This window comes from Camelus ferus, chromosome 9 (genome assembly GCF_009834535.1).
Source record: "Camelus ferus isolate YT-003-E chromosome 9, BCGSAC_Cfer_1.0, whole genome shotgun sequence".
Lineage (NCBI taxonomy): Eukaryota > Metazoa > Chordata > Mammalia > Artiodactyla > Camelidae > Camelus > Camelus ferus.
In genome coordinates, this window is record NC_045704.1 from 15,398,836 (window position 1) to 15,417,829 (window position 18,994).

The 18,994-nt window shown below is 51.3% G+C and overlaps 1 protein-coding gene across 1 annotated transcript; it reads right to left on the minus strand.

Moving 5' to 3' along the window:
• Positions 1 to 77: 77 nt before the first annotated feature.
• BHMG1 (basic helix-loop-helix and HMG-box containing 1) lies at positions 78 to 17,177 on the minus strand. Its single transcript, XM_032485771.1, is given in 15 exon segments — positions 78 to 813; positions 1,448 to 1,537; positions 2,307 to 2,551; positions 2,625 to 2,789; positions 3,766 to 3,839; positions 4,254 to 4,409; positions 4,710 to 4,810; positions 5,801 to 5,909; positions 6,871 to 7,116; positions 7,983 to 8,118; positions 9,333 to 9,452; positions 11,657 to 11,776; positions 15,994 to 16,104; position 16,690; positions 17,107 to 17,177. Coding segments are annotated over 15 exon segments (1,914 nt in total). The 3' UTR covers positions 78 to 644.
• Positions 17,178 to 18,994: the final 1,817 nt, after the last annotated feature.

Sequence of the window (18,994 nt, forward strand, 5' to 3'; positions counted from 1 at the left end):
CACCTCGAGATTCTGGCTTTCTGATCACTACTCCCTGAGGGGGAAGGGGGTTTGGAGGTTAGATCTGCGGTGCTACTAGAGAAGGTTCCCACAGTGGGGTTTCTTTCAAACTGATGGGCCTGGAAGGAGTGCTTCCCAGGGCTGAGGAAGCAGGGCACCTGGGAGCTTGCCTTGTCTCTTGCTGGTAACAAAGTTTCTACTTTATTTTGTTGAAAACAATAGATAATCTATAAATAGAACAGTCTGGGAGGAGTAGAATGAGGTGAGACTGAACAGGGTTGAAACCATTTGATTCTGGGGTGGGCAGAGGAAGGGCAGGGGAAAAACTTCATCTCCCTGCATTTCGTTCAGGGCTCCTGCCTCCACCCTGCAGCTCCTGGGAGAGGCCCCTGAGGTAGAAAGGGGTTGTGAGAAGGTTGGCAGAAGGCAGGCAGGTGAAGTTCAGGCTGCCCCCGTGTAAGGCAAATGCACAAAGCATTGGGGTCAATAAATATGCCACCCCTAGCCCTGGGGGACCTCACCAAGGAGAACTGCATTAGTGGGGCTGAGGCCCAGGATAGGACAACCTCTTTATCACTGGCTCCTGTTTTCAAAGGAGAGCTGCAGGAGGTAGGGGTGAGCGGGAGACCACAGTGGGGTCGCCCTCATGTGTGGTGAGGAGGCAGCAGAGAGGCAGGGTCTGAGGAGCAGCGGGCCTTCTCGGCCAGCAGCTGGTAGAAGGGCTTGGGGGTCCCCCAGTCCTCATCATCGCTGCTGGAGCTGTCTTGCTTCACGATGCGGTTGTGCTGGCGGCTGAACCTGCGTGCTTTGATGCTGGGAGAGAGGTGGGAGGATGGATGAGCAGGGTTCCTAGCCTGCCTCCCGGGCAACTCTGTCCTACCCCTAGCGCTCTGGCCCCAGCAGTGACCGCCTTATCTGGCCCAGCTAGGGGAATCTCTGGGCTCCCAGGTCCAAGTCTACAGGCTGGGATTTGGTTCAGGGCCCTTTGCTGGAGCCGCAGGCCCCTGTGAGACCCGTTACAATCTGTGCGCACGCATGTGTGTTTCCAGAACCAACTGAGAACTGGACAGGTGGCAGCTCTTTGAAGTTGGTGGAGAGGAGGGGGTTTCAGGAGGGAGGAAGGATCAAAGGGGAGAAGAAAAGGAGGCCAAGTGACTGGGAAGTGAGACCTAGTTTCCTGCCCTGAGAAACTCCCTGTGGCAGAGAGGGCAAAGGAAGTTTAGGGCAGTGGGGTCCAAATACACGACTGATCTATTTGAACTTCTAAGTTACAGCGTTAGAGCATCGCTCTACTTTTGTCATTGTGACATCCAAATCTCCCACCCTAGGAAACTCCCAACTTGTTTCTAATATCACAAAGTTCACGGCTCGGAAAATCAGAGCTGGAGAAGGAGCAGGGAGGCCTCTCTCCTCCACCAACCGTGCCTTCTGGGTGGGGGCTTCTCACCAGTATGGTCTCCGCTCCTGCAGGGTCATCACCCGCCAGAGTTGGGCCAGCTCCTTGGTGGCAGTGGTGGATGCAGTCCCAGGGCAGGCTCTGGGGAAGGGGGGAGGAGAAGGTGAGGAGAGGCCTGCAGTCTTGCCTGGCTTGGGCGAAGGCCAGTGATCTGACTATACGAGAGGGTCCCTTGCCTGCTCAGAGCCGCAGCTTTCCCATCTGAGAACTCAGATCTTTATTGTGTTGCCTTGAGAGGCCTACCTTTTGTGCCCTCTGGAGCAGAGGTGGCAAAGAAGGCAGCTGGACTAAATGCTGCTTGGAAATGGGCCACCAAGTGTCCCAGGACCTGCATCTGCTTGCTCCGATGCCAGCACCAGCTCTTCTCTGAGGCTTGGGGGCCTCCCCACAACCCGCGGCTTCAGGCCGGCAGTGATCACTTCAGGGCTGGGTGCCTGGTCTATCAAGTCAGCCCCAAAGACTTTCACTAGAAACCTTAGAAATGAGAAGCTCCTTCCCATAGGGTGGCTGGGGTGGGAGATAGGACTCTGAAACTGGGGAATAGCCTGGCCCAGCGCTTTTGAGCACAGCCAACCTGGAGAGCGGAGCAGAGAGAGGGACAGAGATCCCGGACAGAGGTCATTTGAGGCCTAGGACCGACCACATCTGAAGGCAATCCACCCCTCCCCTTTTTCTCAGGTGATATAAGCCAATTAATTGTCTTGTTTCATAAGTCTGAGTTGCATTTTACTGCTTACAGTGCAGCGGGGCCTGAGGGACGCCTGGGGAAAGTGTGGCTGAGGATGTGTCGCCAGCAGTGGGCAGCAGGCTCTGAGGGCCCCAGTCAGGGCCAAAGAGGACGCCTACCCACCGGATGTACTGCTTCCGGTTCATCCTGCAGAACATGATGAAGCCATTGACACACTTCTTCTTCGTCTGGGTGAGGCAGGGGGCTTTCTTGCTTTCCTTGGGCTTCACAGGGCCCCTGCCCGCCCGGCCCTTCCTGGCCTTCCTTCCAGCTGCAGGCAGAGTTGAGGCCCTCCGGGTTGGGGTCCACGTGTAGTCCCCGTCCTCTTCACTGGAGGACTGCAGGCCCTTGAGGTCAGCTTGAGTGTCCTGGGTGGGGGACAGAGAGGTGAGGGTGGGCAGGAGACGTGGGACCGACCTGGCAGATGGCTGTCCTCCTCACCTCCTGCTGCCTCCACCCCAAATCTGAGTCTCTGTCCTCCGAGCTGGGGCTAGATGGCTCCTTGCTGTTCTCACTCAGCGAGAGGTAGCAGCGGTCCATTGAGATCGAGGACTGACACAGGCTATGGGAGTCAGGAAGGTCTTCCCAAGCCTCAGGGGGTGTGTCCTGGGGGGTGAAGGAGAAAGACAGGAGCAGATATGAGGGGGATGGTGGTGTCTCTTCATGGCCTCCACTCACTGCTTTCCTAGGATGTAACAGGATTATCACAAATAGCTCAGGTTCAAAACGGTCTTATCCAGATGGATAAGATGGTCCCTTACCCTCAGATGGTCAAGCAAGTGTTCCCACGGGGGTCAGAGAGAAGCTGGACAGGGGTCTTCTGCCTTCTATTTTGGGGTACTGTATCTTAATCCCATCAGTTTACCACCTTGGGAAGTAGCCCTGTCGCCCTGGACAAGTCTTAACTCCTCTGAGCATCAATTTTATCCATGAGTGGTGGTCACTACACACTCCCTGCAAGGCTGAGAGGCACCTGGGGCAATGCCTGCACTTACTAGAGCTTTGCTAAGAGTTTTTTTTCTACTGCCAATTCAGCTACTCATTGAAGCAGGAGGCCGCCCCTACACAACACTGGAAGGAGAATCATTTGGGGACCAGAGCTGTGGCTGCCCCTCTGTCAACAGGATGTTGAGCTATGAGAGCCAACAGTGGCTCAGGAGGTAAGCTTGGGGGCCTGGGAGGGAGGCTTTTTCCAACTGAGGATCCCAGGGGTTGCCTGCTGTTTTCAGTTTTGTCATTTTTCAAGTGGGGTCACAAGAGATCCTGCCTCATAGAGCAGTCATAAAATTATGTGGGGTCTTTTCTGGGCACCTGGTAGTTTTTAGCTTTTATCCTTTGTGTCTACTTCATTCCAAGGGCCCAGCACAGAGCAGGGCGCCTGGTGGCCAGCAGGGAGTGTTCAAAGGATGGGCAGGTGAAGGCACAGATGGTGGATGAGTCCCTGGAAGGATGAGGGGAAGCATGATGGATGGACAGGTGATGGCTGGGGGAGGTGGCTGAAAGGTCAAGGGGATGGATGAGTGAATCGAGCAGGTGGAAAGGATGGATGGATCTGTGGACAGATGGGTGGACAGACACCTACCTTCTCCTGTGGTACCTCGAGCATGCAGGCAGAAGGTGGAGACTCAGGATTTAAGAATGCTTCTTCAAAGAGAGCTGTTGGTGGGAGACCAGAAGGGTGACTGGGCCAGAAACACCTCTCTCAGGGCACTATGCATCTGTCCTGCCACACCCCCTAGCCAGAGTGCTCATCTCTGGCTTTTAGCTTTGGGATCTCCTGTCCCAAGTCCAAATCCAGCTCACAGGCCAGGTCCCCTGGGAAGCCTCCAACCTGGGCAGAGCAAGTGGGTTCCTGCTGTGGGCTCCTGGAGCTTTCCACGCATCTCACTGGCCAGGGGCTGCTCCCTACCAGGCTTTGGGCTCCTCGAGGGATGGGATAGGATTCATCCTGGGTGGGATTCACCCCTGGGTGTCCAGCCCTGCCAAGCACAGGGCTGCACACTTGGCAGGCATGAATAGGTTTTTTTTTCCTGAATGAACCAAGCATCAGGTATAGCCCTGGGTGCTCACCTTGGGTCAGGTACTCAGTGCCGTCCTCCAAGATCTGTTCTGGCAGCAGTTTCCCTGGCGAGCTGAAGAGGGAGGGGCTGAGCCCTAGGATCTCGCTCGGGTGCCCTGTCACACTCCAGGTCTCCATCTGTGGAGGCCCCAAGGCCAGTGGGCTCCCTGAAAAGGAAGTATCGGGGTTGGGGGTGTGTCAGAGGTTGCCCTCCCCCTCAGCACAGCTGCCATCTTGGAGGAGATGGTGCCGGATGCTGGAGAAAGGACAATGTTAAGAAAGATTCTGAGGTAGTGTCTGGGATCAACAGAAGATTAGCAACGTCTGCCACGGCAACCGATGGCTCAGGTCTTAGTGGATGTCCATTCCCTTTCCCACCTTCCCCACTTCCACAGAAATCCCCAGAAGAAAGGTACCAAGAAGGCCCCACACTAGCCTACAAGGAGGGGAGATAGAGTGTCAGTCACCATGGGGGCTGCTCTCCGGGATCCAGGCAGGAAGCCAAGGGTCGGCATCTACGGACTCCTTGTCCACCTCCTCACTGGAGTCGTAGAATACCAGCGTCTGCCTGCAAGAGGTGAAATGCAAGAAAGACCTGAAGCCCTGAGCTGGAAACTGCGCTGGGCCCGAAGGTGAGCTGCTTCCCCTTTGGGTGTCTCAGTGTCACCCACTGTGGAGTTGGACAGGGATCTCTTTGTGCTGGCTGCGACGGGAGCACTGGGGGCGGAAAGCTCAGTCAGTGGAGGCACCTACCCAGAGCCTCAGGGCTTGTTAGGAGAGGCCAGCTGTAACCAGAGCTGATGACTTGGGGAGCAGAGCTGTGATGGGGGGTTGAGGAGGACAGAAAAGGCGGGCAGGAGGGAGGAGTGTGCTGAGCTCGGCCTAGAGGATGGGTGGTCTTCCAGGTGGATGAGGAGAACAGGCTTCCAAGAAGAAGGAACAAAGGAGAGAAGCCCAGAGGAGACCAGGGCTTGGCTCCCATGGGGAGTGGCAAATATTTGGTGATGTTAAGGGTAAGATTTGGGAGGGGGAGGGTGTAGCTCAGGTGGTAGAGTGCAGCTCAAGTTGTAGAGCGCATGCTTAGCATACACAAGGTCCTGGGTTCAATCCCTGGTACCTCCTCCAAAAATAAATAAATAACCCTAACTACCTCCCCCTCAAAAAAATAATTAAAAAATGGAAAAAAAAAAAAAGGTCACTTGGGACCAGAGAGAGTCTCAAATGCCAATTAAGATATTTGGGCTCTACCCAACAGAAAGGAGTAGCTTAAAGCCGAAAACTGACATGGTCTCTGGGTTAGAAAAGCCCCTCAGGTGACTGGTGGGGACGGGCTGGAAGGGTGAGAGAGGCTGGTGAGGGGCTGCGGCCCTGGTCAGCACACAGGAAGCAAGGCTTTCCCTCAAGCTTATGATAGCTGGCCCAAAGCTGGGCCCACGGAGGTCCTCACTCCACAGACACCAGCAGAGAGTAGAAACTGATCGCATTGCTCTCTAAGCCTTAGCCATTCCTGGCCAGACACCTCCGATTCTCCAACTCACAGCCCTTGGGCTTCCCTTACCTGGGGCAATTCTGTGTCCTGTTGAGAAAATGGGTCCTCTCAACCCCTTGCTGGCCCTTGAAGGCAGGGTAAGGCTGCACGTCCTGGGCACTGTTTTTGCCCCAGCAGCCTACGAGACAAGTCAGGATGATCACTCCTGTGACGGGACCAAATCCCAGGATGCACAGAGGCAGGGACAGGGAGGCGCCAGGGTCTGCCATGGCCTCTCCCTTCCCCATGCTAGCCAAAACCTCAGGCTGTGGGGTCTCTGTGTGAGGCTCAAGGGTACCCTGAATCACCCCCAGGGTTCTGGAATCCCTGTCCCTTTCAGAAGCTATAAGGAAGATAAAAGCTTTAAGTGGAATAATGATGATGAAGGTGATGATAGTAAACAAGTCTATGGTGCTTGCCACACCAGCTCGGTTTTAATCACTTTACTCACTATTCAGTAACCCTTTTCCAAAGGGTATGGTTATTATAATACCCATTTTCAGTTAAGTAAACTGAAGTATATTGAGTAACTTGCCCAAGGTCACACAGCAGAAGACCTGGGACACCCTCCCTCACCAGGTGGGTTAGGTACCTCCTCTGAGCTCCCACAGCCTCCTGGGCGACCCCAGGAAGCGAGTGTGTGCGGTTCCTTCACTGGACCATCAGCCGCACGGGGCATGCGGCCTAGCACAGAGGAGATGCCCAGCGAGTGAGGGCTAATGAATGGACAGAGGAATGGGATGACCCGGGGCCTCGCCTTCCAGTTCTCACCTACCCAGATCTGCTGGGTGTGTCACACCTTTTCAAGCTGGTGCAGGGACGGGGACCCACAGGAGCGATTATCTGGCTGCTTCAAGGGAAGGAAGTTTCCCAGGGAGGCCCTGCTCTTATTCCCAGTTCTGTGATCCTGTCCCCCCACCCCACCCTTAACACCCACCGCAGAGCCTGAAGGGAAAAGAAAACTGAGACAGAGGCTGTGAACAGTGTCTCTCTGTCCCCCATAGAGTCTGCGGCTACTAGGACTGTACCCAGATGTCGCAAGTGCCTGATAAGCCGTGTATAAACCACCGGCTAAGTTAGCAGAGGGGAAAGAGACCAACTTGAGATGTCACAGTGGACGCTGTTCTCAGCCATATCCAGCAATGTCAACTGGAATCATCCTCCCTTTCTGTCACCTTGAGACGGGGATGACGCAGCCTTGGGGTGACTGTAGGAGTCGGGGCATCTTGGAGGGGTGGTGGTTCCCACCACGTTTCTTTCTTTCTGGTCTGGGGATGGGGTCACCTCCTTCTCAGGCTTGTCCAAGGCCAGACAGCGACGAGGGTTCTGGGCCTGGGTCTGGCCTTCTGGGAGAGCAGAGACAGTGTCAGACAGGGGTGGGACCTGACTGTTACCAGAAGGTGGTTCAGGTGGGGGTCTCCTTTGCGGTGGGCCCGACAAGCCATTTCAAAGCTTTGCCTGGTCTCGTCACTCCGCAGCCCTTCCTGGGCAAGCCCAGGATCTCAGTTAGAGATCACCTAGTCAGACACCCCCTTCCCCCTGTCCGCACGTTAGAATCACTTTGCAGGCTCTGAAAATATCCCGCTGCCCAGGCTCCACCCAGATCACTGAAGCCTGACTTTCAGGTGTGAAGCCTAGGCACAGGCATTTTGGAAAGTACCCCAATGATTCAGATGTGCAGCCAGGGCTGGAAATCATTGATTAGGTCCAACTCCCATTTTAAAGGCATGGAAACAGAATCCCGCGAAGGGGAAGGGACATGGGGTGAGTTGGTAGTGAGGCTGAGGTGGGACCTGCGACACTTGCCTCCCATACTGAGGTCCTTCCACTGCCCCACACTCCCCGAGCCCTGGCCCAGCTGATGGATAACTGGGCAGAAAGACGATAAATGCTGACAGCAGCTTCCATTTGCTGGGCTCTTGCCATGTGCCCCTCCTTTAAGCATTGCTTGAGGGGTGCGTACATGGGCTCCCAGTCCTGAAGACCACCCTGTGGCAGTTCAAAAATACTCTAATTTCCAGACCAGGAAGCTGAGACTCAGAGAAGGAGAGGGACCACCCCAGGCCTCAGAGCTAGGAAGAGGACGAGGCAGGAGTCGAACCCAGGCACATCTGAATCTAAACTCTCATGAAGGGCTCAGTCAGGATTGCCTACTGGGCCTCCCTCCTGTCTGACCCCTGCTTCCTGTCCTGCCTCCACTGACAGCTTGTACCTGACACTCGGGCTGCCTTCTTCTTCCGAGGTTTCCGGCAGGCTCCCTGAAGATGGGACTTATAAGAGCGTGGAGAGCTAGATGGGGTGGAGTGTCTCCGCCCTGCTGGGCCTGCGGCGGGCTTCCAGGCCCAGCCCTGCACAAGACAGAGCAGGAGACAGGTCAGATGCCTTCACCCTCCTCCGACCCAAATCCTGCCTCCAGACAATGCTTCCCATTGGAGTTGGGGGCCTGGGGGTCTGCCACAGTCCCCAGACTGACTTTACAAATGTTGAAACTGAGGTCCCAGGAGGAGATGGGACTTGTCTGAGGTTGCATACCCAGGCAGCAGAAGTACAGGGCGAAAACTCAGATTTCCCCAGATCCATTACAGGCCTCGGCTGAATGAGAAGGAAGACAGACTCAGCCCTTCTCAAATGCATCCCTGTCTTCCTCTCCCAAACCAATTCTTCCTCCTACCTTCCTCAAGACAGTGGGGTGTCTCCTTGGGAGGCCCAGGGCCTCTCCCTCAGGCCTCTCAATTCTTCCTCATTAACATCTCCCAAGTTTAACCACTTCTGTCCATATTCTCAGCTACAGTGTTAGACTAGCCTTGTCTTCTGCTGTCCAGATCTTTCCTAAAAGCATATTCACTGAACTCCCCAACTGAATGTGGCTTTCCTCTGGCTTCAAGTCCTTCAGTAATTCTTATCTTCTTCTCCTTCCTTAGCTGGGCACTCAAAAGCCCTTCAGAATCTCATCCCTGCCACATCTCTGACCCGTCTTGCCCTGTGCTTATCACACCAATGACAACAGCAGCTGGCACACAAGCATTAGACGACTGGCATGTCCCAGGCGCTGTGTTACACTCTTGATGTGTATTAACTCATCTCATCCTCACAACAAACCCAGAAAGGAAGTACAAGTATTAGTCTATTTTGCAGCTGAGGGAACAGAGGCACAGAGAGGTTTAGGTCACAGGAAGTGTGCCTGATTCAGGATCTGGCTCAAGAGTCTGCACCTGTCACCTGGGTGCTACAGAGCTCCTGTGGTCATACCCAACTTCTAGCCCACCCCCAGATACTCCACACGTGTCCTCTCAAGCCTACAGGCTCTTGCTCACACTGTTTCTTCTGCCTGGCACAGTTTCCTCTTCCCTGTCCTCAAAAGCCCCGCTCCAGGGCCCCTCCCACCACAGTCTTCCCAGACACCCTCCTCCAAAGTCACAGCACCCTGCACATCCCTCTGGCTTTGTCCCATGCCCTGGGCTGTGATTTCCCGGAGGGCCTGGACCCGGCTAAGTCACTCAGTGTCCCTGACAGCCGGGACCATCCTTGGCACACAGCAGGCCCTGGGAAATGCTGGCTGAACTTACTCACCCCCAAGTCCACCTTCCCCATTGGTGGTGTGGAATTTGAGCAAGGCCTTGGCCACATCGATGCTTCTCTGGAGGTACTGAATGTAGTGCAGGACGTGCAGCAGAATCTCCTTCTGTCCCCGGAAGACAGACAGGTTTGAGCCCAAGAGCAGGGGCTCAAAATGGGTGGGCTCCAGGACCCTGTGCCCCAGCCCAGAAATCCCCTCACTGGCAGAAATGTTTCTGTCCTGCTGTTTAGTCCTCAGTGGGGCCCAGGAACATGGTGGTTCCAGCTAAGGAAATTGAAGCTCAGGGTACTTAAGGAATGTGGTAGGATTACAGAGAGGAAGCAGCAGAGTTGGGATCTGAACCCAGGCCTGCCTGCCTCCTGGTCTGGTTGTTGCACACACAATGTTTGACTTCCCACCCCTGGTCCTTGGCATATGGTGAATTCTCTATATGCAAAGCCCTCTTCTTCTCCCCACAGACTCCCTGTCTGACTTCTCCTCCTTTCAGCCTCAGCACAGTGCTTTCCTCTTCCAGAAGCTTCTCCTGCCCCCCTCTCCCCCAGGCTGGGTCAGATATCCCTCCTCAGCACTCTTGTAACACCCAGGGCCTGTTTCCACCCAGGCACTTGCTACACTGTTTTATAATTATCTGTTTACGTGGCATTCTCCCCCATTGACCTTGAACTAGTTGAGGGTAGAGACTGTAGCTAGTTGATTTCTGGATCCCAAGCACACAGAATCAAGAATTGCTGAAGGAATGACTCCCACAGCACCAGCAGGCAGCCCCCTTCCAGCCACCAAACACTGACTGAGTTGGTATTGGAGATACCAAGCTAAAAAGGTACTACCCACTAAGGGCCACATGGAGGGGTGAACTAGACATACTTCCATTTGCCTTCATGGAATTTATAATCAGGGAGGGAGACAGACCTTAATAAACTCATAATTTATATGGAATTATTGACCTTTTGATAAGCATTATGAATAAAAGAGTAGAACACAGGGGATTCTGAATTTAGACTTTCTGGGTGTCCAGAAAGGCCTCTGAAGTGGAAGCAGAGGTAGAGGAGTGATCAGAAGATGCTACACTGCAGGCTTTGAAGGGGTCATGGGCCGAGGACCACAGGCGGCTTCTTCTGTTGGCAAAGGGAGAGGAAGTGGCTGCTCCCTTGGAGCCTCCAAGAGGAACCAAACCTGCTGACTCTCTGACTTCAGTCCAATGGGACTGATTTTGGAGTTCTGATCTCCAGCACTCTGAGAGAATTAATCTGTGTTGTTTTAAGCCACTAAGTGTGTAGTAATTTGTTACAGTAGCAACAGGAAACTAACACAAGCACCTACAACTGAGAGAGATTTAGCAGAGAGAATCAACGGGACCTGGTGATGGATGGGCCAGGGTAGGCAGGGAGAAGGCTAAGGAGAGGGTCAGGCAAATCTCTTCCAAACCTCCACTGCTCTGAACCTCTCTGAAAGCAAATAGCACATTCTAGCTGGGATCAGTTATTCCTGCATTCAGATCTTTATCTTCTTGACCAGATTCTGAGTTCCCAGAGGAGGAGGGCTGGGTCTCAAATTTCTCCCCCAACCCCTTGTTGGAAGCATAACAGCTTCTGACATCCAACAGTCTTTCCATACACGGCCGCTGAGTGAATGGATGAGGGACTGAATGAGAGAAACGAGAGCAAGAACACATCACACCAGACTTTCACGATCTCTGAGTCTCATATTAAGTTGTTCCTCCTGGGAGCAAGTGTTAGCTCAGCTCTATAAACCTTTATTGAGTAGCCACTGGGGACATCCAGAGAAGCTTTATCTATTCCTACCTCATGGAGATGGTCCCCACAGGGTCACAAAAGAAGACACTCGGACAGGGAACCGGCATTTATTCAGGCCCTGTCATAACTATCACGTCATTTTGGCCTCACGGTATCTCTGTGTAGGAGGAGTTATCTTCCCTTGTTTTATAGCTGAGAAACCTGAGGCCTGTGAGGCTGATAACCTGAGTGAGCTGCCTGGAGTTCTCCAGGTGTGGAGCTGGAGGACTCAGATCCACAGCTGTCTGACTCTCAGAATGAAGACCTTTCCCCAGCATCTTGCCAGTTTTTTCCCTCCCAATTCCTCCTGCCTCCTTTGCGAGAAAGAATCCCCCAGGCTTGTAGTCACGGAATCACAGGCTCCTGGAAATTCCCACTCGGAGCAGGACCATTCCCACATCAATGCTGTCACTGGGTGGGTCTGTCTAGGTTTCCCAAGACAAGGGAGGTCAACTCGATTACTGATATTTTCAGATCTGCCTCCAAGCTCCCCCTCCTCTCCTTCAGCCCTCTTACCTTGGTGAGTTTCTTGGTACCTGTCCTCAGGGCCACGGGTAGCAACAATGCCAGCTCTTGCAGTTTGCTGGTGTGATTTTTCCTCTGCCTTCTGTTTTGAGACAAGAGCTGGTTTTGGTTAAGACATCCAAAGTGGAATCTGGTATCTGAGCCCCCAGACCACCTGTCTTGGTGTTCCCCACCTCAGAGAAGCTCCACCCTGCACTCCAGGTACCTGAGACAGAATCCTGGGCATCCTCTCCCTCAGCCCCTGGCCCAGTCAGTCACTCAATCTTGCTCACTCCTCCTCCCTTCCCTTTTCTCCATCCCCTGCCTCTGCCATAGCTCATGTGCTGACATCCTCATAGTTCTCCCAGCCTCCCATCTGGCCGCCTCCAGTCCACATTCTCCACTAGAGTCAGGGTGATCTTTCTGAAACACAGACCTGACCATGGTTTTCTCATCCGTGCAATGGGAATGAGGATATTCATTCAGGCCCAGAGGGTTGTCAAGAGAACTAAACACATGAGTTGCCCATTAAGTGCTTCAAACCTCCCAATGCTGGGGGAGGGTATAGCTCAAGTGGTAGAGCGTGTGCTTAGCATGTGTGAAGTTATGGGTTCAATCCCTAGTACCTCCTCTAAAAATAAATAAATAAATAAGTGAAACTAATTACTTTCCCCTGACAGCAACAAAATTTTAATTAAAAAAAAAACCTCCCAATGCCATCCATTATTAAGGATCAAGGTTAAAACCCCTAACATGGCTTATAATCCCCTAGTGTCTGGCCTGGCTGACCATTCTGGTCTCATTTCTTACTTCCTTTGGTTCTCTCCCATCAGCTGACCCTAACTCCCTCCACAGGGTAAGTGAGGGACCTCTGCTAGGGTCCCCCTGCTCCTGTGCTCAGGAATTCCTCTGATCCCTGTACTGGAGTGAGAGCTGAGTTAGGGGGCACCACTGGATCGCTAGCACCCAGAACAGGGACTGGCATACTGTGAGAACTCATTGCCTATTTCCTAAATGAATAAATAAATAAGGGCATGAAAGAGGTTGACTCCTGAGCAGATGGAGAACTTTCAGGATCGAATCACTGCATTCATAATTCATAATATACTCATTTACACACACCTCTACTCCTCTCTCCTGACGGATGGAGACACCAAGACATTGGAGTCTCTCTCCCAAATCACACACCACTGCCACGACTCCTGCTACTCCTCTGGGAAGGCCCAAATACCTCATCTCCACCAATCCTTAGCTCACCTTCCTTCAGGGTCTGATTCAATTGCCACCTGTCCCAGGAAGCCTCCCCCGACCTCCCCGTCTTCCTCCCCGAGTCTGTCCACAACACTTCGTGTCATCTGCAGCACAGCCGTGCCAGAAACACTCCCTTGATTACAGGTGCATGTTTCATTCCTACTCACACCCATGAACTGATACCTCCTTTTTGCCAGGCCCTGTGCTGGACACCATGGAAAGGGAGAGGAATCAGTGTCACTGCCCTCGAGGTGATGGGGGAGCAGTGTGGGAGACACACTGATCTCCCTAACCAAACTCTGAAGTCCTGAAAGAATCCTCCTCACTCATTCATTCAGCAGTTACTTATTGAGCACATATTCTGTGCCAGGAACTGCGACAGGTGACAGGGACAAAGTCTATAAAAGAAACACAGCCCCTTCTAGAGCCAGTATAATCAGGGCTAAAGTCATTAACCAAATTGTCCCACAAACAAACATAAAATGGCAGCTAGGAACAGAACCAGCTACGAAATTTGCTGGGGGTGGGGGGCATCGCAAAAGAAAATGTGGGGTTCCAAAAAAAAGAGAAAATGTGGGGTTCCTTGTTCAAAAATTAAAAATTTCAAAGAGAGGTTATAGCTCAGTGGCAGAGTACATGCCTAGCATGCATGAGGTCCTGGGTTCAATCCCGAGTACCTCCTCTAAAAATTAATAAATAAGCAAAACTAAACCTTACCTACACCCCCCCCCCCACGGAAAAAGAATTTCAAGATGGTGAAAGCAGAGCATTAAACCAAGCATTGGGCGCTTCTAAGCTTAGGGCCCTATGACTGCCTGAGTCCCACACCCATGAAGTTGGCCTTCAAGGGGACAAAGGAGAGGTGTTACTTGGTGTTATGGAAGATTGTGATCGGTGGCTTTGATCTAACCTCTGAGGTTTTTCCTGAGGAAGGAAAACAGGCCAGAAGCTGTGCTTGAAGGATGAGTGGAGATGTATAGGTGACGAGGGAAAGGGAACCTTTCAGATAGAGCGAGTGTGGGGAATTTAAAGGAAATAAAGCTGAAGTGTCTGAAGCACAGAAAGCGAGGAGTCCTGTGGGGTGAGATGAGGCTGGAGGAGGAGGTAGGAGCCAGATGAGGCAGGGTCTTATAGGCTCACCATATGAAGGAGTTTAGCCTTTATCAGAAGACCAATGGGAGGAATTAAAGGGCTTTCTGCAGGGGATGACATCATCAAAGCACCCTCTCAAAACCACTATGGATACAGGAGACTACACATATCAGTCAATTGAATGAAAGAATGAAAGAAAAAAAAAATCACCAATTGGACTCTAGTTCCCCTTTGGTAGAAACCATAACTTTGAGGGGCCGGGGTGTTGGAGTTCTACCCTTGGAGTAAAACTGGGTAGGTTGAACTCTAGCATCCTGTCTAGCCCAGATACTTATTTTTTGCCTACCACTTTCCTGCTGTTTAGAGGACCCCTAGAAGCTCCAGCAAGAAACAACAAGAAAGCCAAGAACAAAAAGGGTCCAGGTCTATTTAAGTTCAAGGTGATATTTGACCATATCTGAGAAAAAGGGTTTCTTATCAACTAGTCCCTGGGGGTTTACTCTGGGTTTTGCAAAGCACTGACAGAGCCTTCTGTGAAAACACAGAAGTTCCAGGGAAAAAATCTGGAGGGAGAACAAGGGGGGACTAGGAATCGCAAAATCTTGGCCTCTTCTGTGCAGCAGTCTTGAATAAGTGTGACCTGGGCTCTGCTCACAGCGGCCTTTGGGAACCAGGAACTCGCTCCCAAGGTTGCCCCTTTTCCTTGCTAGATGGTTCTGGTTTCAGCCGAGTTCTTTCTTCATAGTCTCTGTAATTTTCACCCACTAATCCCAGCTCTGCCCTCTGGTTCTGTGGGGAATAGGTCAGCTCCAGCCACTTGGGTCCTATTCTGTTTCTCTCAACTGCCAAGTTTACTTCTGCCTTAGGGCCTTTACCATTCCCTCCACCTGAATGTTCTGTTGCCCGGATTTTTGCATGGTTGGTTGCTTCTTTGCCATTTAGTGCTTAGCTTAAAGGCAACCTCCCCAGAGAGGCCATTCCTGATTACCTGATCTAAATAAGCACATCCTTTGTCACACCCCCATGTAATTCACCAGCAAAGGCAGGGAATTTTCGCTCTTATTTATGACTGTATCCTAGATTGATGTAGCTATTAGGCACAGTAAGCAGCGTCCCTAGGGCTGGTGATACTTTTAGGGGCTCATGAAAATGTTTTAGTTTCTTTTAGAGTCTAAAGAGAAAAAAATTAATATTATCCAACTTGGATTATATTCCTCTTTATACCAATGCAGTTGTAAACTATCCTTTTTAATATGTTTTTAATGGAGGAAGGAGCCCAAGAAGGAAAACTGCCTAGGGACCCATGAAAGTCATTATGTGGCCCTGGCTACATCCTTACCACCTAGAATAATGCCCCACACTTAGTAGGTGCTCAACAAAAATTTGTTTTGAATCAATGAATGCTCCTTCAGTCTTATCATGGCCTTGCAGTCTTTGAAATGGCAAATGACTCTGATTCCTGGGTTTCCTCTTCCCTGAGCTAATCAGTCTAAACACTCGCTAGTTTGTTTATTTTATATAAGCTGGAAGGAGCCTTAATCAAGGGGTAGTCCAAATTTCTCATATTAGCTGTGGGAAAACCAAGGCCTTGACTTTAATTTGCTTTAACAGGTGTAGGAATTTAAGAGGTAGAGCTGCCCCAAAGTAGGACAAAGCAGGGGGCAGTCCCAAGAGGCAGCATAGTATTTGGTTATAAACTCCAGCTTTTGAAGCAAACGGATCTGGTTGAAATCCTAGCTCTGCCACTTGCTGTGTCACTTTGGCCAAGTGCTTTCATCTCTCTGAGCCTGTTTATAATTCATTTATAAAATGGAGGTGGCTGGAAAGTTTGATCTTGTCTAGAAGATGTTTAGCACATAGGGAGTATTAGCTCAAAACAGAGGGTAGACAGTCATTCACTGGAATGATTTAGGGATAAAGGATGTTGGAGAATGGGGTGGAGGTATTGTATTGGATGGCTGTTGTTGATAAAAACTTGTTTTTGGTTTGACCAACATCCAATCCCTCCTTTTCTGGTAATAGTTTCCTTTGGGGAATGACCCCTCCGCCACTCTCAGTCCATGTTTCAGAGAGGCTGATCCCAACCTCCCTTCCACTAGGGAGCACCAAACCAAGGTCTAGCCAAGAAGTCAAGTGATTGGTTCAGGACTGGGGTCATAACCCAGGCTTGGCTAATCAGAGTCAGTGGATCCTGGAAAGAGACTCTCTCTGCTGGGATGGTCAAGTTGGCAGGACATGGAACTGGAGCTGCTGGAAGCCATCTTGCCCTCACGAATGGAGAGCCAACACAGACAACAGCAGAGCAAGAGAGGCAGATTCCTGGCCATCTCATTTAACCCTCCACCTGGAACGAACCAAGCCTCATGCCCCTGAATTTTTTGTTTAAAGGCTCCAGTAAATCCCCTTTCATGCTTAAGCCAGTTTTAGCTAGGTTTATGTTCATTACAATTAAGAGTCTTTATTAATACAATGACCCCCACATCTAGAAAAAGGGGAAAGAGAATGCATTGTTGGTGACCTCTGGGATTCCAGAAGGAATAGGCAAGTGAGAGAAGCATTCTTCATTTTCTTCATGTGCTCCTTCTGAGCACAGTACCTAAGTAGAGAATCTGAACAAAGAACGTGCTTATTTTTGGAGTTAATGAATGAAGAGATAGGTGGATGGAAAGTCACTGGGGAAGACAGTGGGGGATAGGATGAACTCTGGCTCTTTTCTTTACCCAGAATTTGGAGGTAGGGAGAAATCTGATCCAACCTCAATCTGATAGGAAAATCACCTCTATGAGATTCCTGACACTTGGTAGTTGCTTAATGGTGGAATGAATAGATGAACAAAAGAAAGGAAGGAAGGGCATGTAAGAAACTCAGAATGTCAAAACCTTCAAGGGCTTAGAGATGATCTTTGTCAACCACCTCAGAATTCTCTCATCTTGAAATGGCAGTAATATTCAAACTTAGTTCCTCCGTGGAATTGTTGTAAGGATTAAAGGATGTCATACAAACAAAAGGCTTAGCAAAAAGCCTGGCAAGTTAGTAAATGCTCAGTAAACATTACTGTTATTATTATTCAACCAGAGTGGCTGGAGATGTAAGGAAGATGGGCCAGGGGGAATGCTTACCTGTCACTGAGACTCAGGGAACTGGCTCTGGGCCGTTCAGGAGAGCACAGGTATTTGCTGGAACCCCACATCTGCAAAGAGGGAAAAAGAAAGAATTACTAGTGACCTCTGGGATTCCAGGAGGAATGCAGTGCGACCGGCAGACTCATTTTCCCCATGGTGATCCTTTGAGCACTCAGAGGTCCCAAAATAAGTCCCCAGGCCCCATAAATACAGGCCAAGAGACCAAATTAAAATACCAAAACTCTATGAATTCCAGATTGTAAATTTGGGCCCCTAAGTCATGATCCACACCTAAAACTAAAAGCAATAAATTCTCAAACTTTGACTTCAGAACTTCAGTTTTAACAGTGAGATGTAAGACTCTGTAATGGGGACCAGAACTGAAAACCATGGCTTGAGATCTCTAAACTGTGATATTAAGACACTAAAACTGACTTTAAACTCCCAGTGAGGACATAGAACCCAAAAAGAGCCCTTCCCAAACCTAAAAACCCTAAACTCTAATACTGAGATACTCTAGACCCCCCTAAACTATTACCTTCTGATCCTCAAATATAAGCCTAATCCCACATATCAAGATTACAGACCATAAACCTTAATACTGAGGACTCAATTCCTAAAGTAAGAAATCTAAGCCCCTCAAAGCAAAACTGAGCCCCCTAAATTGACCTCAGATCCTAAATTAAAGACCTCTAGACCCCAAAACTGTCACTTCAGACCCTGAAGTTGTGACCCCAACTCTAAAACTGTGCTCTCACATGTGAGTTTCACTCTGAGACTCAAACTCTTAAACTGAAGCCTCATACTCAACATGGGGGACTCCGGGCCCTAACACTTGATTCTCAAAGTTCCAAATTGTGACTCCAGGCCCTAAATCTCATACCTCCTACCCTACATTGAGATTCTAGACTTTAAATCTATACTAAGGCTTCAGTCCTCCCCAGTTCGACCTCAGATCCCCAAAATGATACTCCAGACTTCAAGCTGGGATCTCCAATTGCAATGGGAAAGCTTCCAGTCACAAAACCTAAGACCTTCAGATTTCCAAAACTAGTTCTGTCCAAACACAAATCCCAAGACCCTAGCTCCTAACTTGTGACCCTCAGCACCACTATTCAGAGACTTCATATTTCAAACTTGAGTCTGGATTCCAAAACCTATGCCCTGCCTCAGACCCAAACTCCGGCTCTGCTGCCCAGGTCCTGCCTCCACTACAGCCCCGGCACCCAAGGCATACCCGCCCTCCTGTCCCCCTGAAACTCCCAGAGGGTGGCCACGACCACAAAGTGTTGCTCCTGGGTGGACCCCAGGCTCCCTTCTGGTCAGCTAGTCCCCCGCTCCCTTTCCCTCAGCTTCCAGCACCCGCCTCAGGAAGTGCAAAATGGCGTGAGGCCCCCTTTCTGGTTTTGCGCCAGCCCCACACTTCGAAGCCGGATCAGACAGCGTCTCGCGCTGGTCCCGGGAGAATGGCCGCGCGTGAGCCCAGGCTGGCCTCGGCCACTAAGTTCCCAACCCAAGCGTGAGGTGGGCGCGAATCCCCTTTGGTGCGAGGCTCCTGCCCAAGGCCTGAGGAGGAGAGCAACAGGGAGCTTTTGAGGCCAGGCCACGCCCCCACCAGTTCCCGCCAGGGTGTGCTGGGCACGAGACTGGAGAGGGGAAACGGCAGGGTGCAATGGCCTGCGCACGCGCGCCCGGGAAATGTTCCCTGTCTTCTAGCACAGCGCGAGCCTGGCCTCGCGCCTCCTGACACAGCCTTTGCTGTTGCGCGCCAAAGTTCCGACCAATCAGCGCTCACTCAGTTGCCCGCCTTTTCGGTAGGCACCGCCCCACATGGCCACGCCCCCCGGCGACCAGGTCCAGGACCAAAGGAGCCTAAAGGGAGGCG